Here is a 23215-nt window from a genome sequence, read left to right as displayed (position 1 = left end):
TATTGACTTCTGAACGGCATACCAACTTAAATTTACTATACACTGTTTCACCGTCTGTTGTACCGCAGGAAAGCTTACAAGCGCGAGCTCCTTGCTCTAGGGCACATCTCGGCGGCACAAGCTCTCGTGCACCAAGGGCAGCTGCAAACACTATGCGCTCGCGCTTCTAGCCTTCGCTGCGGTACAACATAAGGTGAAACGGAGTATAGGCAGGATTTGTCTTGTTCGTCAGTGTGATCGGAAAAGCAGGGAGTGCTGGGTCCTGTGCAAGTGCACATCACCCCAGGTTCAAAGACTTGGCTCTTCCGTTGCTGGCTAGAGAAGGAAATGGCTGCAACCTGCTGGATCGCGAATGGCTTTCCGAACTTTACACTTTCTCTCAAGTTTGTACGTTCTTTTGTAGCTTCTTTCTACTAACGTTATTGCGGTTGTGAATTTGTTGACGCGTGCCTAAGTTAAGGCTGCGAAATCCTCGTCGAGTCAAACCTTTTGCCACCCTTGTTTCTGTAACCGAATTCACTCAATTACTAACGCCAGTAGCGCACAATATGGGGCTCATATTTGTATGAAAGTAATTGTGTGTGTTTAGGGCAACGGGAAGTAGTGAGCCCCGATGAATGCCTGGTGACCCCGCTGTAGATTAGTAATTTATGTCGCTACATCCGTGTTACTGCACACGGGCGGGTTTCCCGCGTTGGGCCGCTCGAGTAATATTGATCGATCGATAAATGATTCAACTAAACCCATCGCCGAGCGAAAAGTGGGAGTGCAAGCCTTCCCGAATGACTGAGTCCGACTCGAAGCTCGACCCCTCCGAAAGTTCCCTGGCGTGTGTCGGGTTCCAAGCTGCCTGAAAGACTGGAATCCAGGCGAACCCCCGCGCCCTCCCCCTCCGCGCGGGCGGCAGCGCCGACAGCGCCGACAGCGCTCCTGGCGCCGGCGCGCTGGCTCGTGGCTCGGTGGGCCCGGTTCCACGGGCCAGCTTTTGCCATTGGGAGTCCGGCGCCGAGAGGGGACGCCGCGGCTGGGCGCTCGGTCAACCACTTGCTCTCACGCAGAGTCTCGGAGGGCAGCACGTGGCCAGCACCGATCCGCTTCCTCGCCGCGGGGAGAGCTGGTGGCAGCCGCTGGTGCCCCATGAGGAAGCGTCCCCGGACGCGTGCATCCTCGCTGCACGCTCACGCTGCTTAGTCATCGGATCTGCGACAACACTGCGGGGTCCCCCGCCAGCAGCGAGCAGCATGCTACTCCTGCTTGTGGTCTTCGGCACGGGCGTGTCAGGTCGGTACCTTGATGTCGGGGGGGTTGTTCATCTTACGTGGCTGGACTCCGGCGTTGGGCACAGACTGCGCGTCCAGCGCATTCCCTGCCCGATGGTGGTCAAAGGTTCACGCCCGTGCTCCGTAGTTTTTTGGTTTTTTTTTTCAATAATTGTGGCATAAAAAAAGAAATACTTATCACTGTTCAGGAGGTCACAAAACTATTTCGAAGATGCACCTTTCATACCGAGTTAAAGGAGGAAATGCGAGCCACCTGTTGAATGCTCGTATTCGCGGAAAGCGAAGAAATGGCACACAGAAATAAGACGTAGGACACAGTCTAAGGGGATTTTGTTCAGTATCGCTTCTGTCTTTGTTGTGTAAGCCTCATTTAGGCAAACTCATTCAGTGATGTCCAACGACAGACAGAAACGCATTCACATAGGCTTTGGGGTGAACAGCTCTGACACCGCATGCCACTCACCCCATTCGTGGCGTACGATCCAAATCTTAAAGGCTATCTCATATGGTATAATTTCTTGGAATACGCGCACGTGTGGCAGAAGCATCATCATCATGCCGATTTCCCGAAGCTAGTGGTGATGATCCTCGTACAGCGTCGCACGGGCGATTTTGCTAAAACTCGCATCACGTGAAACGACAGTCACCTGGATCTTTTCGTTTTACTCCGGCAGGTAAATAGCATCGAGCTATACCAGGCGAAACACTACTCTTCAAATACACGCATGTCTACTTTTTCGCAGAGAATCACTGCGATCTACAGAGAGAGAGCAGGGCAAACCAGCGAGGCACCGAAAATTGTCTTTGGTGCCTCGTTGGTTTGCCGTGTTCTCCTTGTGATCTGCTTTTGTAACACCGAGAATGTCAAACGTCGTATTCAGTGTCTCAGCGCGGAACCGCATCTTTGGATCAAAATCTATTTCCGGCCTTGTCATTCGCTAGTCGTCCAACTCTAGGTGTAGTTCAAAGATAAAAGGCACACTTTGTGCTTCCTACAAGTGCCGACAATCTTTGAAGCGCCGACTGCATGATGGTGCAGCGTTTAGGAAGGCAATGTTGGCGCACAGCAGCAGAAGGAACTGAAAGACTTCATTTTATGGTTGGTCGATAAATATACTTCGTAATTTCTGCTGCGAAGGACCTTAAGGTCTAAGTGATGCTGGCTTTTTTTTTTTTTGTGATCGCGTGTTTTTGTTTTGTCATTGCGTGTTATGTACGAATGTAGACGGACCGGCATATCTTAAAGTGAACCCTGGGTGCGGGTAACCTTCAGGGCATCATGGTGCAAAGCCTTTACTCCGGAAAGTTCAAGGACACACTCGAAGTGCAAATATTCGAAGTTCCTGCGCGTACGCCTTGCACGTTCACCTGACCCCACTCACCTCTAAGAGCGCGTTCATGTTTATACCTCGTCTCACCTTAGCATGGACCACCGTGGCATGGACCAACTGTGAAGGCTCTGCAAGTGCGAGCGGCTAGCCTTACTACCTTGACAGGAGCACTCGCTGCACGAGCGCTCGTGAAGCTGCCGAGGCTTTACCCAAAGCTACTCGCTCGCGCTTTTAGCATGCGCGGCTAACAATAGTTCATGCTAAGATGAGACGAAATATTGGCGACGTGCGCGACCGAAAGCGTCGCTGTGGTCGGCCTTCCACGATTGGCCCAAAAGCGGACTATGACGTTGGAAAGGGTATATCGTCGACGGAAATAAGAGGAATGAAAGAACGTTCATTTCGACGGTGTTGGCAGTGTTGCTTTGAGAGCGCAATGATTTCAGGCTTCCACCATGCTATTTACAAACACCATCGAACTTGCTGTTCGCAAGGTAATGACGTCATAAGGGGGAACCATTGGAGGGCGCCACCAAAACATCTCGCCGCTAATAGTGTCTGTCTTAGAACCCCAAACGACGCACGCTCGCGGGGTGCTCCAGCGATTTTCAGTTTTTGCAGGTATACCTGTACTTCGCACGCTGATGCTTTCAACTTCTCAGTGATCTCAAGTGTGTAGCGTTGTCGAAGGGGCGCGAGCGCGTCATTTTAGAACATGATTTTCGTGGGTGATGGCTTATAAGTTATAACAGAAAGAATGATTCTGCGGAGCTACGCGCTTACGCACGTGCCTTCGATAGCACTGTGCTTCGTTCTTGCTTCCCAGGAAGGAAGAGGTTAGCGTATTCTCACTTCGAGGCTGGTTGTCTCTTCAGGGAACGCGCTCTTCTGGACTAGGATCGCTTAGAAACAGAGTGAACCTTACGTTACCGTGCGTGATACTAAAACACGGTAGCGGTTTTTGTTCATTTGGTGTTTGATGGCATTTCGCGAAGAGAGGATGAGTGCACAAAGCTACGCGAGTACAGGCGCTTCCGCGCGTCATCCGCCTCCACGCGACCAAACAGTTTGACGCGGAAGGGTCAAACATGCGAGGCCAAGTGTGTAGCCAAGTTCTCGCGCTATTCGCCCTACCGCATCAAATGCATTCACCCCCCCCCCCCCCCCCCTTAAATTTTTTTTTTCCACTGGACAGATTTGAATGTGGAACGCTTCATTCCGTTTGCTTGGCAAGAGACGCAGTATATCCGCAGGAAAGGCTCCGCCCACGGAAAGCAAGGCTCCGCCCATGCAGGAGAAGGCTTCTGCGCCATTGGCCCTCATCTGATAAAAGTCTGCTCATTGGTGGGTTCTAAGCACCGTTGAGCTGACAATTTCTTGGATTATATAATGTTAGTTCTTAAGAAATTGTATCTGAGCAGAAAAGCGTGTTTCCGGCGTTTCATTCGGGGAGCAAAAAAAAAAAAAAAAAAAATCGTTTTTAATTGAGTAGGGCAGTTTTCTCCTAAGTTTTGAGGAAGAGCTACAATGAACCTTTGGCAGGCTAGCGATTGCACATGATTGTTCACACACGACATTTCGGCTTGTGCGCGCGCAGCGGGTGAAGTCCAGCCGTTTATCACTACCCATGTACCACACACTCTAAAAAATACCTGTGCGTCTACTTTCCCGCACAACACTCGGAGAGCCAATCAGCGCAACTGACGGAGGCAGCTCAGCGAATGACGATGCCGAAACATATGTTTACACCAAAAAACGTAGTCTGAGTTGTGACATTAAGCAATGCAAAACGTCACGCTTGCATTGCTTAATGTCACAACTCAGACTACGTTTTTTGGTCTAAACATATGTTTCGGCTTCGTCATTCGCTGAGCTGCCTCCGTAAGTTGCGGTGATTGGCTCTCCCAGTGTTGTGCGTGAAAGTAGACGCAGGGACTTTTTTTAGAGTACACAGGGACGGACTTTCTGAAGTCTTGATTCGAGTCTGCTCAGGATCAACGCTGTCCAAAGCTGTGACTTAGCGGAACTTAATTCCGTTCTTCACTGAATTCAACTGTTCAATCTTGCGGCCAATAGGCCCACAAGCGAAAAAAAAAACGATTTTTAAAATAAGTAAGATTTTATTGATATAAATAAGATTAATTTGATTCAAATCGTTGCAGATAAAAAAATAGTGATTCTTTATCACTAAACATGGCAGGTTGATGTTTAATCCGTCAGCTTCTCAACAATGAAAAAGAATTACCTTAAATAAAAAGTATAGCTTAATTGACAACATTTTATTCACGTAAACGCCGCCATACTAAAACAAAAGCAGCATGCTTTTCTTCGTTAGCTAAAAAGTTTTATTTGCTTTTTATTTCGCGTTCTCATTTTCTTTCAATAAGAGTTTACGTAACTGGCGAACAAGTTGAAGCTTGGCAGAAAGCTCAGTGCTACTATTCGGTGAGAAGAGCATTGTTTTTTTAACGTATTCAGCCTGATATAAATATTTCTTCCTTCATCGATTCTTTAATTTCTGTACATAACAAATGCACACAGAAAGCATCAAATGATAGATGAACGGTGTATAAAAAACAATTTCCGAGATTTATTTTATTTTATTTTTTCATTTTTTTTTGCCTGAAAGGTTTGATTTATATCATCTTCGTAAAACTAGTCCGATTTAAACCACGATTTAACGCATCCTGATTTTTATTCTCTAGCCTGCCCACAAGTTGTTAGCGCATACATCTACTACACGTTACGCCCCCCCCCCCCCCCCCCCCCCGAAACCTCTAAAAAAAATGTATTGCAATGTTGCAACAACTTATCCACACAAATAACATATGACTGCGTTTGGCCATACGTTCGGGGGTTTACGTTGAAATTTGACTGCAAACTTACGCTAAGCAGTCGAGGCAATACTTGGTTGCTATGATAACTCGAAGTAAAATCCCGACGTAAACCCCCTGAACGTAGTCCAGCGCTAATACGTGAATTGACCAATACTAGTCACCCATCAAAATATTGGCTACACTAAATGCCTTAGTCAAAAGAACGCATAACTTTACATCAATAGCAACGCGTTACTTTAGTTGTTACAGCGGTGTCCAAGCAGCTGAACGCCTCCTTTGACGTTTATTGTTTAACTTGCGCACATTATTGCGCTCGACTATATTAACAGCCTTTTCTAATGTGTCGCCAATAACATTTTTTCTGTTACCTTAAAACGCCAAATAGACGCTCCACTGACGTACTGGGAGAAGGAACTGTCGAAGGTTCAACCTGGGTGTTGCTTTCGCTCTATGCGAGCATTCACATCACACCGGGCGTTTCAAAGTACGTAGCTCCCACTCGTAGCCTTCGCAAGTTCGAGCGGTCTCCTCGTGTTCTCTCCCGAGGAGTGCACAAATGCGCAAAGCACAAACCCCCGGGCTCGGGAAAGTCGGTAGTTGATTATCGCCGACTCGAAGCTGGGTAACTGCAGCCGAGAACACTTTGTACCTTGTTCACGTCTCGTGAATGCGAGAGCGGACGGACGACCGTGCCGGTCGTTTCGGAGCGGAGATGGTGCCGGTTGTTTCGAGGGGAAACGCGAACAGCGGGCGGGAGCGCGGGGTGATCAGGGGCTAATGCAGCCGCAGAGCGATCGCTTCCCGGCTGACAACAGCCGAGAGGCAGACACTGAACACGACTGAACGACAGGTGTTTCCGTGCGCCGCACTGTCGCCGGAAAACAATCGTGAGATCCCGTTGTCGCTTCGGGGTGCTAGACCCCTCGGCCAAAAGTAGTATACGTACGGGACACGCTGACATGCTGCTCGTTCGCGCACCCACACGTGCACACACTAACGCATCTCTGTTACGAGATACGAAATATCTGATTCCATTCGCCGTTTCGTGCTGAAGCCGTTGCAATGGGGTTAGCGGTGCCGCCGACAGCGTTAAGTATTATCAAACGTAGCCACAGTTCGATTTAAACGACAGTTTTAAAGTTGCGCTGATGTCTACCTCATTTTACACGTTTTTCTTAATATCATGCATTTTAAATACAACGTGCCCGAATAACTTCGGGGAAGCAAAAAAAAAAAAAAAATTCCAGTACTATGTAAGTTGAATGCAGCATCCTATAAGTTTCGTTCAGTATAAGAGTTTTATCCGTGTCATCACTAAATTCTTAATAAAAAGCCCATTTACTAACGCCGCCAAGTGCACGCCCTCGTTGGGGCTCTTATTGCGTGTCAGTCGTGCGTCAGGCGCTGTAAGCGAGCGAATAGCTTAGGGCATTTGTTAGCTACGCGAAATCATGTTTCCCAGGGAACCAGAAGCCTCATGGCAACGCAACACAAGTAATGATTACAGAAATTATCAGCTGAAGACAGTCATACACGTAAACGATTTTACTGTCTTCATATTTCGCGACTTTTGCAAGTTATGGGTTTCGATAATATTTTTCCAGAAGAAAATTTCGTTATTGAAAGTGGTACCTATGTCTTCGTGACCACGGGATGATGTACTCGCGTGATCTAGTTTTCCTGGATACTTGTCGAATCGCGAAATTCGCGAACCTGAAGTCGTTTACACTAATCGTTTCTTCTCAATTGGCGCAGACCCAAAGGCACCCGCAAATCAAATGAGATCCTTCTCTTCCACTAAGAACAACATCGAGTCGCGGAAATTCTATTCGGACAGCGTTAACCGCTTTCCCCCCTTTTTTTTTTTTGGGGGGGGGGGGGGGGGGGGGGGGGGGTTAAACTTTATAACTACTTTATTTTGCGATTCAGGGGAAGTTATTTACGTTGCTGCGGGCGAAAACGTTTGCGCAAGGGTAGGCAACTTTTATTGCGTGGAGGCTTTGGTTATTTCGCTTTTGACAACGGCTGGATGGCGAAATTTAGCGCGAAAGGTTTCCTAGATGGCCCTGGCCAAAACAAAAACGATGCAGCGGAAAACAAATGGCCGCTGGACGAACCATAAGCTAAACGCTTTTCTACACGGCCCACACCCGATTAGATCAAACTTGCCCAACATCGGCGAATATATTGGGAAACACGAAACGTCCGCGTTTTTATTTGCAGTGCCCTCCGTTCATTGTCTTTGCATACTTGCAAATGAGCGAGCTCGCAGTTTATCCTTGAACTGTAATAGCGCCCAATTATTGATTTGGGTAAGCTGGGTGTGTTTTCAATAAAAGCAATTGCAACAGTGGATTTGCGCGTTATACATTTATGATTCAAAAAGTGTCGAAAACTTCCTTAATTAATTTAAACATTTTCAACTTTGTTGTCGTACCTGTCAGAAATGCATTCTAAATATAGTCTAACGCCCAAAAACAGTTTCTGGCATCTAACTATGTTTAATGTATTGAATTATCGGTATTCAACTAAATACACGTACATTGCGCGACACTGTTAGCGCAAACACGTCCTAGGCGCGTTTTCGCAATTTATTTTCAAAGGATACTGACACGGATCTAAACTTACCAGTTAGGTTAGTACACCAACTGATCACTTACCACCATACTAGAAGTTTTGATGAAAGCCCTTCAATACTTAAAAAGAAAAAAAAAAAAAAAAAAACCCAGGAAAACAGGCGATGGTTTGTTCGCGCTAACGGTGTCACGGAGTGTACCTTATGATAGAGACTGTATGTGAAATTACTGATGTAATTTCGTTCGAATTATTTAAATAGATCAATTCATCATCTTACAAAGTAACCCGTCCTCGAAATTAGTTATACTCATATCATATACACCAGTTCTTCTGGCAAGAAAAAAAAAAAAAAGGGGAATTTCTTTTCCTTCCCATGTTCAGGTCTTACGATCAATGATTTCTTTAGGTCACAGTAACACGCTCGTATCCGCAGTGACCGAACTATATTTGGCGACACATCGCCTTATTCGTATGCTACCGTCGTGTTGACGTTGCTTAACATGTGTACAAAGGAACTGCGTTTTTTTATTTTTTTGTTTGAAAAATTCGCCAGGGAAAAATATATATATATATTGCAGCCTTCCACAAAATTCCCATTCTTCCTTCCCTCCTCCCCCCCCCCCTCCCCCCACCCCGCTTTGGCAATGTTTACCAATCAAAGCGCCATGTCAGCGTCGCAAAGTAGACCGCTCCGGCGAAAGAAACGATCTTTGCGTGTGAACAGCCCGTGAAAAACGCCCTCCCCAAAATTGAATTTTTCGCCTCGCGCACGTAATGCAGAATCATTCCCGCCCCGGGACGGCTCGAGTAGCGCGCGTACGTTTCGAAACAAGCCCTTCCTTTTATTTCTTCCGCGCCGTTCCGCCGTCCCGATTCCTGGCTCTTTCTTCTTGTCTTTTTTTTTATTAATTTCTTTTTCTGTATTTTTCGCCAGCTGTTTCGCGTAATTAAAGTGTCCTTTCCACCACCCCTTTCTGTATTTGGGCGTTTCAATCAAGAACACGCTCAAACAAGTCCTTCGAATCGCGCAGAAAAAGGAACGCAAAAAAGGGGAAGAGAGTTGGAATGGGGGCCGTGCCGGTCGGGCGCATACGGCCCGGGACAAGTAATTAGCCAAAGCAAAAGATCCGTGTCCGGCAAGAACCCCCTCGACGAATGGCTCCGATTGACCCCGCGGAGCTGGCGGCGGCCCAGAGCTGCTTCCTTGCCGCGCTTTAATTCCCTCATATCCCCGTCCGTGGCCCTTCCCTCCCTTTTCGTTCCGCCGCCGCGATCGAGACAGCTCTTAATTTCTCTCTACTTAGCCCCTCTAACGTGCTCCAAGATTGATCGCGTTTAATTTGCATATCCGTTGACACTCCTAATGTCTTCCCTAATGACGACACCGCGACCGGCACCGCTTGTTGGCCGTGAGCGGAGCACGAGGTTCTTCCAGCATGTGCGGGGTTGGGCGCCCGGGCACGGCGGGGCTCGGGGCGCCGGTCAGCTCGCCGCCTTTGCCGCTCGCGTTGTCGCGACAGATTTCGTTTGTCTCGGCAGCACATTGTTTCTCGCTCACACACAGACAGCCCTAGGCTTCGTCCTGGAAGCTGGCTCCGCTTCAATCCAACAAACATGAGACTTGGCGCACGTCAGGGAAGGTGACGCGCGCCAAGGATTTGTGTCGGTGGCTCCTTTCTCCGCGTTCAAAGACAACACGATTGATGACTACAGAAATAGTAAATAAAGAAACGGCACGTGTTCTGCGGTCCTTCGGCATTGTTTGCTCGACGCTTAGGACTTGCCATTCAAAGCCGAACTTGCTGTGCGAACATTTAGAGAGCGGTAAGTCAGTCTGCCTCAAAGAGCGTCTGGAAATATTGTGTGATGCCGCATTCCCACTGGCGGCTCAACCGCATCCGCAAAGCGGTTGCGAACACGGTTGCTTTAAGGGGTCATGAAACAATTTTCCTACTTCTTCCTCTTTAGCTTTAATCCTCAACTCAAATGCGAATTGTGAAATCACGTCGTCGTGACATTCTGCGGCACCGGTGCGATGACTCCTAGCTTCCACCGTGCTTATTATGCACACCATAGAACTTGTCATTCGCCAGTGACGATAAGTTCCGTCAGGGCACTCATTGGCCACGAACGCGAATCCAAATATTCGTCGACGGATTGATTGTTGACGAGCGCATAGGTCCGAGTGACGCAGTTCTCGTGTCCAATGCGTGAGCTGGGCTCCGCTGACGTCAGGTTGGCAGCGCTGACGCGCTTTGGGAACCGCGGATGTATTATACTGAAAAAGCGGAGAGCTTTCGAAGGAAAGAAGGTACAAAATAGTCCGCTATATTTTCAAATGTTCGTACCGAAAAACTGGCTTTTGACTTTTTACCCTTTTTCGTTTGGCCAACTAAACGATATGCGATTAGTAAAGTACCAATTTAAAATCATTTATCGCTGCCGAATTTTTTTTTTTTGGTTCGGATTGGTTCGAAAACACAGAACCTTAGTTATACCCGGTGTCTCAAAATAGCGGCCAGGCTCTTTAAATCGACCGCAAAAATCGGTTTCTTAACGTATCGTGCTACGATTTTGTGCAGCATTGCCCGCAGGTGGTGCATTTTTTCTACAAAAATTTGCAAAGAGCAAACTTACCTCAGAAAAAAAACTTAAAAAAAAGGCTCAACTCATATGGAAACGACGCGAAGCCACCGGTCTTCAACCAACAGGAGGAGGAGAGGCATACCGTCCCCTCCGTCCCCTCCCTTCCTTCTCCCCAAGAGCTGCGCTCTAATTCGGCATTACAGGGAGTTGGAAACATCATCATCATCATCATCATTTATTTTCCTTGACGCCCCGTGGGGCATTATACAAGGGGGTGGCAATAGAGAAAAAACAAATAGAACAGTAAACACAATTATAACACTGTAAGCTAGCTAGGTAGGTTAGATAAAGAGAGGGTAATGGCTTCAACAAATTTAGTAGTATCATTAATAGAAACGATGTTATGAGGTAGTGAATAGACCCTTTCTGAAATTCAGTGCCATCTGGTGGTTCGTAAAACAGTTTAGGTTTTGCCATATCAATGGCGGAGATGAACTTCTATCGGCACCGTCACTTTTGCAAGTGAACGGCACGCGAGGAGGTTTTCAGTGTGAGTTCTTTCTCGATCACTTTCAGTTCGATGGTGACCAAGAACCTGCATTCAGAACAAAGCTCCAACCCACTCAGATGCCTCGAGAAAATTTTATACACCAAAGGGCTTTAAAGCCAATTGTGTGCCGCCCAAAGATTGACTGAGTCTGAGTTATTAAAAATAAACGCTTACGTAGCTCTTGTGTTCCATTCCTACGTCTCGTCGTGCTGACCCCCCGAATATACAGGCCTCGCATCATCCGCTTAGGAGCATCTTCAACGTCCTCCTTTATCAGTCACTAGAAGGCAGCCATTGGTATGGCACAGATGCCGTTCCACAGATGATGATAGTGATTCAAGTGGCCAGACTGTATTTCGGAAAGGGTCTATTCCAATCCTCGATGGCCAATGGTAGTGTGGAAGTCTGGTGAGAAACAGTTGATGATCAAATTGGACGTAATTTACATAGGTGATCTAGACGCGGGAAAATATGATGGGGAGGTGATTGCAGTGATTCTTTGAGGTGGCTATTGTGTGATAAAAAATTCGATGGAGGAGGGAAAGGCGTGATACTCGGCGGCGAAGGGAAAGTGAATGAAGGTTAGCTGATTGGCGTAATCCTGATATGCTGGTATATGGTGAGTAGTTGTTATAAATAAAACGAAGGGGTCTGTTTTGGACGGATTCTAGATTATTTGCAAGGTAGGACTGCCATGGGGACCATATAGATGAAGCGTATTCTAATTTCGATCTTATAAGAGTAGTATACGCTAGTCGTTTTACGGAGGGTGTAGCAAGTTTAAGGTTACGGCGCAAGTATCCGAGAGAACGGTTAGTATCAAAAATAACAGAAGTTATGTGAGTAGTCCATGATAGGTTAGAGGTGAGATGAACACCCAGGTGTGAGTTGAGCATGCTATTACTTGAGTGTTTTCATTTTCGTCTTTCATTTTCGTTTACTTCACATTATACCGGTAAATAAGTGGTACTGGTATCCCAGTTCGTTTTTCGCAAGTCCGGCATACAACCGGCGACTACTTTTCGATTTGTCATCATGAAAGAGATACGAGCGCGTGCAATGTAGCGCCAAATAACGGTTTTGCTACGCGAACCCTCGAGGTACCATAGAAGGACTTTTTGGAGCTTCGTAAGTGTGCTCGTATCTTACTTTATTGCCGTCTTTTAGCAGCGCTAGCGCCCAGTGAATAAAAAACAAGAAAAAAAGAAACAAAAAAACAAAGGGACAGGTATCTGGAGCAACGTAAAATCCAACGGCGTACTCTGTTCTTTTGCCTGTGGTAGCACGATGCCACGCGCGGTCCATGCATCAAGCCAACGGCCGCTTGCTTTCTTTTGGGACTCGTTCCACTGACAATAAAGACTGCGCAACTGTCCGGCATTCCCCCACTCCCCACCGTAATTTAATAAAGCCACCCGTCGTCTCCTCTCCCTTCTCTGATCGCATAACGTTTTGTCGCGCGTTTATTTACCGATCTACAGAAAACACATATCGGCGTCTTTTTTTTCTTTATGGCCTTTGTTTCACTTAGTTCCATTCCTGCGCGCCTTCGCGCACACCGAAAAGGGAAAACACTAAAGAATAAAATGGAGTTAAACAAACACGGGAAAGAAACGAGGTGCGTCGCTCATTTTCCTTTCTGGCAATTCTTCAAAGAGCTTTCTTGGTCGCTTTTCTCTGCGCCGGCACTCCAATGTCTCTGCAGGCCCACTGTGGGGGAGGCGGGGAAACCGGAGGTATTATGAAGTTGTAAGTCCGAGTGGTCGCTCCTCTTCCGCGCCTGCTGTCGGCGATAGAGGCGCGCACGGGACGCAATCTGAGCGAGCCGCTACACCGGGAGGAATCCATCCAGGCCCCCCCTTTCCCCACGGCTCGGAACAATTGCCCCCCCGAACATTCTTTACCGGGTCGGTCGGCCGCCTCCACGATGGCTCGCGCCTCTATGTAGCCGATACGAGACCCAGTGCTGCACTCGTCGCATTCTTCGCTTGTCCTTTGACTTTGCTACCTACCTTTTGTTTTTGAACGCCCTTCTTTTTCTTTTATCTTTCTTTTTTCAGGTACCGGTATTACCCGTCTGCGCGGCTGTGCTGCTGGTGAAAGCTATCCGTGGAGTATATATTTGCGTCGCGGATTCGAGAGTCAGATAAAGAAAAAGTCGGGAGCCGTGGGAGGGGAGGGAAAACAAGGAACGAGCAGTGAAACCGAGGAAGGAAACAAGTCTGGAAAACTCGCGCGGGGAACGTGCTTTCCTCACTGGCCGATCAATAAACTTCTTTTTCTTTTCTTTTTTCTTTTACTCATTTGCCGTTGGGTGTGTGGGTATGTGACTCTGTGTGTGTGTGTGTGTGTACACGCGCCAGTTCTTTTTCCTTGTTTATCTTCAGTTTGCCATCAGCCTAGCTCTTCGGCCCACGCGGGGAGGAGGGAGTCGTTTTTTTGTTTTAAGGCCGTTTTGGGGGGGCCCTCCTCCTCTGCGCTCGGAATTGTGTTTGGGCGGGGAGTTGGCGCTTACGCAGCTTTCTGCTCCGTCGAAGTGGAGGGAGTCCAGTGGGTCGAGGCGCCCTACGTGCGGCCGTCCTTCGCGTGTCGAGCTTTGTTTGCAGCGGGACATTGAAACGGCGGCGTCCGGCGGTGGCGGCTGCCCCGCTACCACGAACCCAGCCGCCGATGGCTTTCCCTTTCACACGGAAGCTATGCGGGGCTGCCTCGTCCCTTTTGAGCGAGCAGCTCTCGTTACGGGCAAACGCGACAGAAAGCACTTTCCGAGACTTGTCCCCAGATCGTGTCCGCCCCTCGTCCGCGTGTCCCCGCGGCGCTCTCGGGTTACGTAGTGCCCTGCGCTGGGATAAACGCTTGATGCGAGGCTCCCTGAACAAAAAGGCGCTTCTTTAACTAGGGTACCGTTGTTTCTATTGTAACCGCTGCTTTAAATCGTGAGGACGCAACTGTTAGCTTTGTTCTGATAGTTGGCGCGAAAACAATGAACAACGGCATTTTTTTTTTTTGCATTTATGGGGTAAAAAACCGTTCGGTACGAATTTATCTCTGTTGCATCACCATTAAGGCACATTAACAGCGCCGTTTTGAGAAGTTTTCGCAAAACAGCTTTGTTACTGTTAATAAAAACGAAACCACCACCTTCTTCTTGCGATGTTGAAGGAAAATAATGATAAATCCTCGTAACAAATGCAACAGTTTCAAAGTTGACGAAAGGCCCTCTTTTAATTTACGTGGGGCCTGTCTGCGTCCATGTAATATGTAATGCGCTGATACTTAACATTGTCTGCTCTTGGGGTTTCTCGCACTTTATTGAGATTAAAGAAACTGTAAAATAACATTGGACTATAATTTACTATATGAATACGCGTATTACGAAGTGTGACGCCAGCATTCTAGCGCATGAGGGTAATGAGCCAAAATCTTAATTTGAGCCGTTTAATATTAAACAAAAAAAAGCGTTTATATTATTTTTATTTATTTTTTACGAGGTCGTGTCGATTTATTTGTGACGAGGTCAGTACCACAGTGAGCTACTGGTGAGCTCTCTCCAGGTCTGTCCCTTTCGTCGCGACGCGATGAAGATCGAAGTGTTCGCGCGTCCTCTCATACTAGACACCAATGGTGCATTTACACTGGCAGTTAAATCGGAAGCTCAAAACAGCTGAGTATGCGGTTGGTATAAAAATTCCGGCTCGCATTTGGGCGCTTTGAATGACAGAAACGTGCTTAAGCACTTTGCGGTTGTAATTCCGCTTCCGGTGCGAATGCTCCTTCTCGAGTTCGCTAAATACTGTTTCGAACTGATCCCTGACGTTCGTTTCAGTTCACGCGATGGCTGTTACAGAAAGCAACGCAGAAACCTGAGCCCCTCCTAAACTATACTCGTTTTCACCTCAAGAACCGTAGTAAAAAAAAGAAAAAAGTCCGGCTCCTCGTTGTATTATTGAATCTAGATGATGAAGACATATCTAGGTGCTTCTTAGATTATATATATGTCATCTTATCAAGACCTGCATGTTTCAAACGCTAAAAGCATTGCTTCTTCCTCCGACAACCAAATCTCATAAGAACTTTTTTGCGCGGCGTATGAACAACGCGCAAAACTTTCTTTTTTCTTCAGGTCCTCGGACGTTCTTTCGCCGGCTCGGGCCTCCAGCGTCCTTTATCAGAGTTACGCTCCTGCGTTGACGACACTCGGAGGACATACTGCACTCCAGACACTGTTAGTCGGTGATTTCCGTCAGCAAACTAATTGGCCACGAATGCGGACCCGAATACACGCCGGCGAATCGATTGTTACCGAGGTCAAGCCGACTGGTGACGCACTTTTTTAAAGTTCAGCCCGTGAGCCGCATTCGTTCGCGACATACCCGGAACTGTTTAGACCCTGACGGACGATAATAAGGTCAGAAAGCTTTCTGAAGGTGAGAAAAATAAAAGAAACGAAGGTCCTTTCTCATTTTCGCGCTCTCACAGCGGAAATCACGTTTCTGGCTTTCTACCCTCGTGTGTTAGCTCTTTGTGTCCTACGCGATATGAAGTTAACAAAGTTGGGAGCCTGTATCGTTTCACGGTCCTTTTGATGCAGGTCACGCGCCTGAAACGTAACTACGTTTAGGGATGAAATGAAAATGCGGAGGCAATAATCTGAGTCCTCCTTCGGTCACACCTACTCTTGGTGCGATAGTGCTGCGGATCATGTAGAAATCGAAAAGAAAGATGTCGAAAGCTGTGCACGCATAACTTTTTATTAATGTTCGGTTTGCAGTACAGTACACTTAAACTCGTGGCATCGTCAATAATAACATGTTTCCACAGCTGAACCACAAAAGGTTTTTTAATAAAAGAAAACACGCACCGAACCAAGCCGCATTTAGCTGCCCAAAATAGACGCCGAACGCTGCTCGCCGAACTTGATAAAAACAATTTCCTACGGAGGTTAAAACCCACGCCGTCGAAAACAGTCTTTGACGGCCTGGTGAACTGGCATAATAATGAAATCAAGCGACACGTTGTCATTTTCAATAACCGCAGCGGAGCCCCGCCTGACTGGGGTAGGAGAGGCCTTGCCGTCACTACCCCGAAAGGTCTCATCTCGCGAAGTTGCATCCTTGCGCGTCTGAAGTGTGTCACATTACCATCCGATCTGACGGGTCTATCGCGATCGCATCCGGGCACGAACCTTGCATTTGCGGCGCGCCCGAAATATTTCAGAAACTATATTTGCTATTGCGGAGAAGGGGGGCCGGGGATGTAAAGGATTTTTAAAATATCTTAGTGTTTTGTTTGCAGTTGAGATATGATATTGGTGATATGCGTGCACAAGGATAGATGATGCTCATAGAGACACCAACCAATGTATTTATAGGATTCGGATCATTCTGCGGGGACATTAGTGATAGTGCAGGGCAAGAGAAGAGTGTTGCGACGGCGGTGAAAAAACATGACTTTACACATTTCTTAGAATTTTGTGGCATTAGCCAACGGTCGTCGCGCCATTGCTGCGCTTGGTTAATGTAATTCTGGAGGGTTGAGATGGTCAGACGCGTTCGTAACTCGACGATAATAACGCAATTGTCAGTGAACATACTAATATGACAAGATACATGTAGCAGTAAATAGTTCATGTGTTAAAAAAAAAGAAAAAAAAACTTACGGAACTTGTAAGGTCAGACATAGCGACAGTTGAAGTGTGACTTTGGAGCCGCTAAGGTGTCATTTCGCAAAGAACGAGCTGAATGAACGGTAAAGGTGCAAGCGCGCATCATAGAGTCCGCACAGGTGCTTCGTATTAAACCGAGTAACACCGGACGAAAATTCCGTAGCGTTTTGGAACCAATGAGAGTGTATTAAAGGTGCTCTGAGGAGGTTTGTGAGATCGCCTAAATATAGCAAAATTCACTCTGCGGGCTCTAAGCATCCTAGAAATCTATAAATCATAACGATGCTCGGCCTATTTTCCTATTAAAAAAAATCAATGAAAGATCAAACACACCAAGGTCATCTCAGGCGATGAGAGGAGAATTGTTCCGGCAGCCAGGAAGACATGTGACCAATGAAAACGAGACATTTCGTTGAGATTCCGAACGCTGTTTTTACAAAATTTGTATGCTCTTGTAGATGATAAAGGCAAGTAAGAGCAGTCGAAAAATGTTCTTGGAGAGGGAACATAAAACTGCAATTATCGTCTTAAAAACAGCGCACTATGTGTTTTTTTTTTGTCTTTCGCGGGACTCGCAGTGTTGGAACTAACGCGTTACAAGTAACCATGTTACTGGTAACGCATTAGTTTTTTGACTAACGTACTAGCGTACTCGTTAGAATCCCAAATGACTAACGAGTAAAGTAACGTCGTTAATATTTTACAGTATCTCCTTTTAAATTACGTTACCCGTTACTCATTACATTTAATTACAAATGGGCGCGTGATTGTTTTCGTTTGAAAACAAAATAATTTTCATTATGCGCACTACTGAAAAGTGACAAAAAACAAAACAAAAAACAACAACAACAACAACAACAACAAAGAAAGCTATGTATAAGCGGAGTCATTTCAGACTCCTTCGGAAGACACCTTTCCCACGACCGGGCCCCGAAAGGCGCGAGATTATCGCTACGCGAAACTCCTAAGCGTCCTTAGTGCAGTCTTTGTATAGAAGCTGCTAAGATCACCGTCGCCATACCCTGAACAGCCGTCTCGCTGGAAAGAGACAATCGCTTAGAAGGCAACACCCTGCCGCTGCTCGAGGGATTTTGCCTCGCGGCCCTCGTTACTCCAGCTGGTCTCATCCTTCTCTTCAAAACAAATAAATTCTCGCTCTGCCAACAACAGAAAGGATAAACTAAACTTGGAAGCTTTGAGCTTCCCACGCTTTGAACCAAATCAGGTGTGTCAGCATAGCCGGGTGCTGACGTGTCGTTCATTGGAAACGCGACGTTGGTTTTTGAAGGAATAAAATAACGTTTATTTTACAGTATTACCTTTGATTACATGGATATGTCTATATTGCGTCCGTTACGTGGTAAGCATCCGGTTGTTCTTTTAAAGGCGGTTTCTTCTTCCCAGTTAGGTGAGATGGGCAAGGTTCAATTCTCCGAATCGAGCTCGCGAAGCTCAGGTGCCCGAGGATGTAGATTACCTATCCTGCCCACGCCAGACAAACAAGCTTGGCTAGCTAAACATGCTCAGGACATACATTACAGTTGTGCGAATCGCGCTCTCGAAGCGTCATGTGTTCGAGGATATGGATTAAACATCCTCCCGATGTCAGACAAACAAGCTGGCCCAGCTGATAAGTTGCAAAGTTATCGCAGCATTGAACACCGGCCGTCACCAGAGAGACGTCGCCATCTTTTAGAATCCCTGCCGCTGTGGTGCTGTTTGTGTGAGTTTTCAACGTATAAATGTGATCTGTACCCCACTCCTCTGCTGTAATGTTGCTTTATATTGCAACGTTCTCCAGCAGGTAACCCACTTTTTGTTTGTTCCTTTATATAATGTTCTTTCAGCAGGTACCCCCCCCCCCCCCACACACACACACACACTTGTGTAATGCCCGTAAGGGCTTTGAAGGTTTAATGAATGATGATGAATAAATGATGATAATGCTTCGGCGCCGCAGAGTAGAAATAAATAAATAATCACTTTGAACGAATGTATTGTCCCGAAGTTTAGAGAGGCGGTTTATCAGAAACAGCAGTCTTATACTAACAGTGAAACAAAAAGTAACGACAAACTAACGTAAAAGTAACGTCTGTCAGTCATGGCAAGTAACGACACTGGTATTTCGTTACTTTTGCAAAATGGTAGCGGAGCTCTGTAACGTGTTAGCTTTTTTCCAAGGTAACGAGTAACGCTATTTCGTTACTTATTTTCGGTAACGGGCACAACACTGGCGGGAGTGATGTGTACGGTCGTCAGCTGTCGAGCGCGCGCTCGCTGTTTTGAATCGTAGTCCGGGCTTTATGGGCCACAAGCCGCGCGCATTCGAGATATCCCTCCGCGGTTCCACCGGTCGGAGGCGCGAGGGTCCTTCGCTTGCTATTGGCTGACAGTGTTCATGGTTTCGCAACATGATCCTCCCATTACCGAAGGTGCACCTCGGTGTGTTGCGATCTTCGATTGCTTTTTTAATGGGAAAATCGACCGAACCGCGTATGGTCGTGATTTATGCATTTCTAGGATGCTTAGAGCCAGCAGAGAGAGTTATCGCCATATTAAGGTGATCTCAAAAACCTCCTCAGTGCACCCTTAAGTAGAGAAGCGTTTCAGCTCTCTGTGTAAGAGGGAGCATGTTTTCGTACGTCACTACGGTCCAAATAGTCATACGTGGTAAACGAAAAGCCCGTAATAAACAGGGACAAGGAAGTAAACAAGACGAAGTGCACTCTCATATGAAGGTTTATCGAAACAAACACGCACTATTAATACCATCTTTCTGTCTATTCGTTTAGAAAATAAAAGTGTACCTGTCAGGCGCATTGACAAGCACTAACGCACTTACTTTCCCCTTGCTTTTTGATACAGAATGCATCGTAAAATTCTAAAGCAGTTTTATCGGCGTATCTCCCGAGAATTGTTGTTTGTGCTAATTTTGCGTCAAAAGGCTATTACACTTCACTGCCAGATTTCCTGGCGGGGACTGTTTTACTAACCATGTATGTTATCTTGTTTCCATACATGACCATGCATGCTATCTTGCTTGCTTGCTATCTTGTTATGAGCGGCCGTGCAAGGTTTTGGCGGAGTCCGCGTCGATATGGAGCGCGGTCGACGGCTCGAAACCGCAAAGTGTCGCACTAAAAACTATCACTGTAACAAAACAAAAAAAAGAAGAAAAGGATCGATTAAGGACAGATTTTGTGGGACACCTTATATTACTGATGTTGTTGGGAGACGATCAGAGGTCTGGTTGTTAACAAGGACATATTGTGATCGGTTATAAAGGAATTCTTTAATCCATATTAATATATCGGGATTTGTTAAGCTGGGTGAGGTTTAGTCGCAAACGTTTATGGCATAATTCGTCGAATGCCTTTGCAAAAATCTAGGACAATGGCGTGCATGTCAGTCAGGATTATCATGCAGATCATAAAGGAAGATGGCCAGCTGAGTATTGCAAGAAAATACATAGCGAAATCTGTGCTGCGAAATATGGCAAAAGTTGATTGAGTCAAGAAAACGCACTACAGTATATGACATGTTCTGTGATCTTGCAGAGCACGTTCGTTAAAGATATGAAACGGTAATTCAGTGTGTAAAAATCTTTGTTTTTTTATTTGTGAACAGGAACGACCTTTCCCACTTTCCAGTCGTTTTGTATGTTAGCTGTTCAGAGTGACTAACGAATAGTAAACAGAAATATGTTGCAGATAAATGCTTGGTATTTCCTTATAGTTTAGAGTTGATTTCATCTACGCCTGTTTACGATGATAGTTTGTCGTTTTCGATCACAGACGAAATGCCTCCAGCGAGAAATGTGACGGGGGGGGGGGGGGGGGGGGGGGGGGGTTGTCATTCCACATTTCATATTCGCAGGTGGCATAGAAATTGACACATCAGATTCTTTGGTAAACACCGATGAAACGCAGTATATTTCTCGCAGACGTGTAGGTAACGCGTAACAACTTAACGAGTTACTTCTACCTAGTTACTATTTTTGGTAACGAGTAACGTATTTAGTTACCTTTTTTAGAAAAGAAGCCAGTAACGTATTTAGTTACTTTTAAGGTCAAGTAACGAGTAACGGTATCTCGTTAGTTTTGAGGTGCAACGCGTACAACACCGCTTAAACGGCCTTGTTTTTATTCTATCCTGAGTATGCTTCTGTTGCGAGAACAGTAGGTAGGCAACCCGAAAAACAACTAAAGAGTATGACAGTACAGCAACGTATATCGCTGAACACGTCAGTCGGGCAGTTTGACTGACATGTCCAGTGATAAACGTTGCTGTACTGAACTCTACAGCTGGGAATGTCCTTCACCCAGCGAACGCAATAAGGTTCGTTGGTTGAAATTTCTACCTCTAGAACCGGGTACAGACCGAATCAAAACCCGGAGGTTGCGAACACGGGAAGGTACAGAACCCATTACCCGCTGTCCACAATAAAGGCGCGGTTCCCGATGATTCACCAGCTCTTCCTGAAGCACAACACTGCCGTTCCTTCGAGCGCGTCGGTAGAACGACAATTTAACGTCGCCGGAGACGTATTTTCAAGGAATCGTGGAAACATAACTGATGAAAACTTCAAAAGGCAGCTACTGCTTAAGTGCAACGGCTACTAAAAAGAAATTAATAAACCATGAAACAAAAACAGTTGTGTATTCGGTCGTCAAAGTAACGCGAAAAGTAGCTCGTTATGTTTAAGGTAACTCACGCGTTCCTTTTGAGAATTGGTAACGAGTAACGGATTGAGTTACTTTTTGAGCGAGTAACGAGTAATGGTATTTAGCTACTTTTTTCATGTAACGTGTACAGTTCGATTTCTCATCATTTTCAACTTCGCCCAATGTATTGGTTAGGGCAGCATGGTGCATCTGCTGCGGATTTATATATTTTTTTTCTAAACTTTCGGGGTTTTTCATCAAGATAGTCTCCAAGTTCTGTCGTGCTTCAAATTGCGGTGAAATATGCGTCTTCAGGCCGCGTAGTATTTGTCCCACGCTCGAGGATTTTTGTTTAGCGTGACTGCACTCTAAAAAAAGTTTGTGCGTCTACTTTCACGCACAACACTTGGAGAGCCAATCACCGCAACTTATGGTGGCAGCTCAGCGAATGACAATGCCGAAACTTATGTTTAGACCAAAAAACGCAGTCTGCAAAACGCCACGTAATTTCACAACTCAGACTGCGTTTTTTGGTGTAAACATATGTTTCGGCATCGTCATTCGCTGAGCTGCCTCCGTAGGTTGCGGTGATTGGCTCTCCGAGTGTTGTGCGGGAAAGCAGACTCAAGGGCTTTTTTTAGAGTGTGCGCGGGAAAAACGTTTCTTCTTGTATTCTATATATAGCCTTTTTAAGGGTTTTAGTAAGCCAAGGTTTCTGGTGATAAGCGCGAAAGCTGGTGTTGGGAATGCTTTTATTTGCGAACTTGTTCATCTTGTTCTTTACAGTGAACCAGTTTTTGTGAATCGATCTGTCATAAAATATAACTTCGAAAGCTGAAAAAAAAAGAGTTAAGATAAATATTTATTGCTTCGCATTTACATCTGCTGTTTAGGTGGGTTGTTTTTCTTTCAGTCTGACTTATTTCTGGAACAAATTAAAAAGCAGTATGAATGGCTTTATGGTCGCAGATTTCAAAAATGTCATATATGAACTATAGCCTGTTAAGATCGCTGGTTAATATTATATCAGATTCCCGTGTGACGCGCGTCGGTTTCGATACTGATTGGGTGAGATCAAAATTGAGACAAAATTCGACGAATTTGCTAGCCCCTACGTTGCCCACTATTAGCGGTTTAGGGTTCATCCAGTTCACACTCGGGAAACTAAATCCCGCAAAAAGAATGATATGTGCGTTGGGCTCCTCAACAGTGAGTTGACTTAAGGCCTGTTCACACATGCAGCGGAGCGCTACAAGCATAGCGCTTACCTCGCGCTAAGCGCGTGCTGACGGGAGCGTTCACCAGCTTTGTATCGCACCGTCAAAACTGTTGCTCATGGCAGACGATGAGTAGCTGACGGCACGTGAGGAGCGCTACATCAGCGCTTCGCTGGATGTGAGAACCGGCCTTTACGGGGTCACTAAGTTTGCGAGAAAAGTTGGGACTGTTATACGGCGGTTTGTAGCATATGCCTAGTAGTACAGTTTGAGGGACTGTACGACAGATAAGCAATACTATCTCAAGATCAGATGGGTGGTCTGTGACAGAGCATGACAATTGTTTACTGGCAGCAATGAGTACACCACACCTCCCCCTCGTGTGCCCTCACAAACGTTACGAAAAAGTTGCAAATTCGGTAAATCAGCAGGACTTCAGTTTCAGTGACGTTGCTAGATACCTACGTTTTTGTTAGGGACAATAAGGTGCTACCAGATAACGACACAA

At 46.2% G+C, this 23215-nt stretch overlaps 1 protein-coding gene across 1 annotated transcript in view; it reads left to right on the top strand.

Annotated features, from left to right (window-relative positions):
- The first annotated feature begins 938 nt into the window (after positions 1-938).
- LOC115310083 (protein APCDD1) overlaps positions 939-23215 on the top strand; it is a 207899-nt gene continuing 185622 nt past the window's right edge. The window contains exon 1 of the mRNA XM_040220428.2: positions 939-1281. Within this exon, the coding sequence (XP_040076362.2) occupies positions 1242-1281 (40 nt within the window). The 5' untranslated portion in view covers positions 939-1241. The remainder of the gene's footprint in view (positions 1282-23215) is intronic.

This window comes from Ixodes scapularis, unplaced genomic scaffold (genome assembly GCF_016920785.2).
Source record: "Ixodes scapularis isolate PalLabHiFi unplaced genomic scaffold, ASM1692078v2 PGA_scaffold9__187_contigs__length_104089568, whole genome shotgun sequence".
NCBI lineage: Eukaryota > Metazoa > Arthropoda > Arachnida > Ixodida > Ixodidae > Ixodes > Ixodes scapularis.
This window is presented reverse-complemented; position numbering and strand designations above follow the sequence as displayed.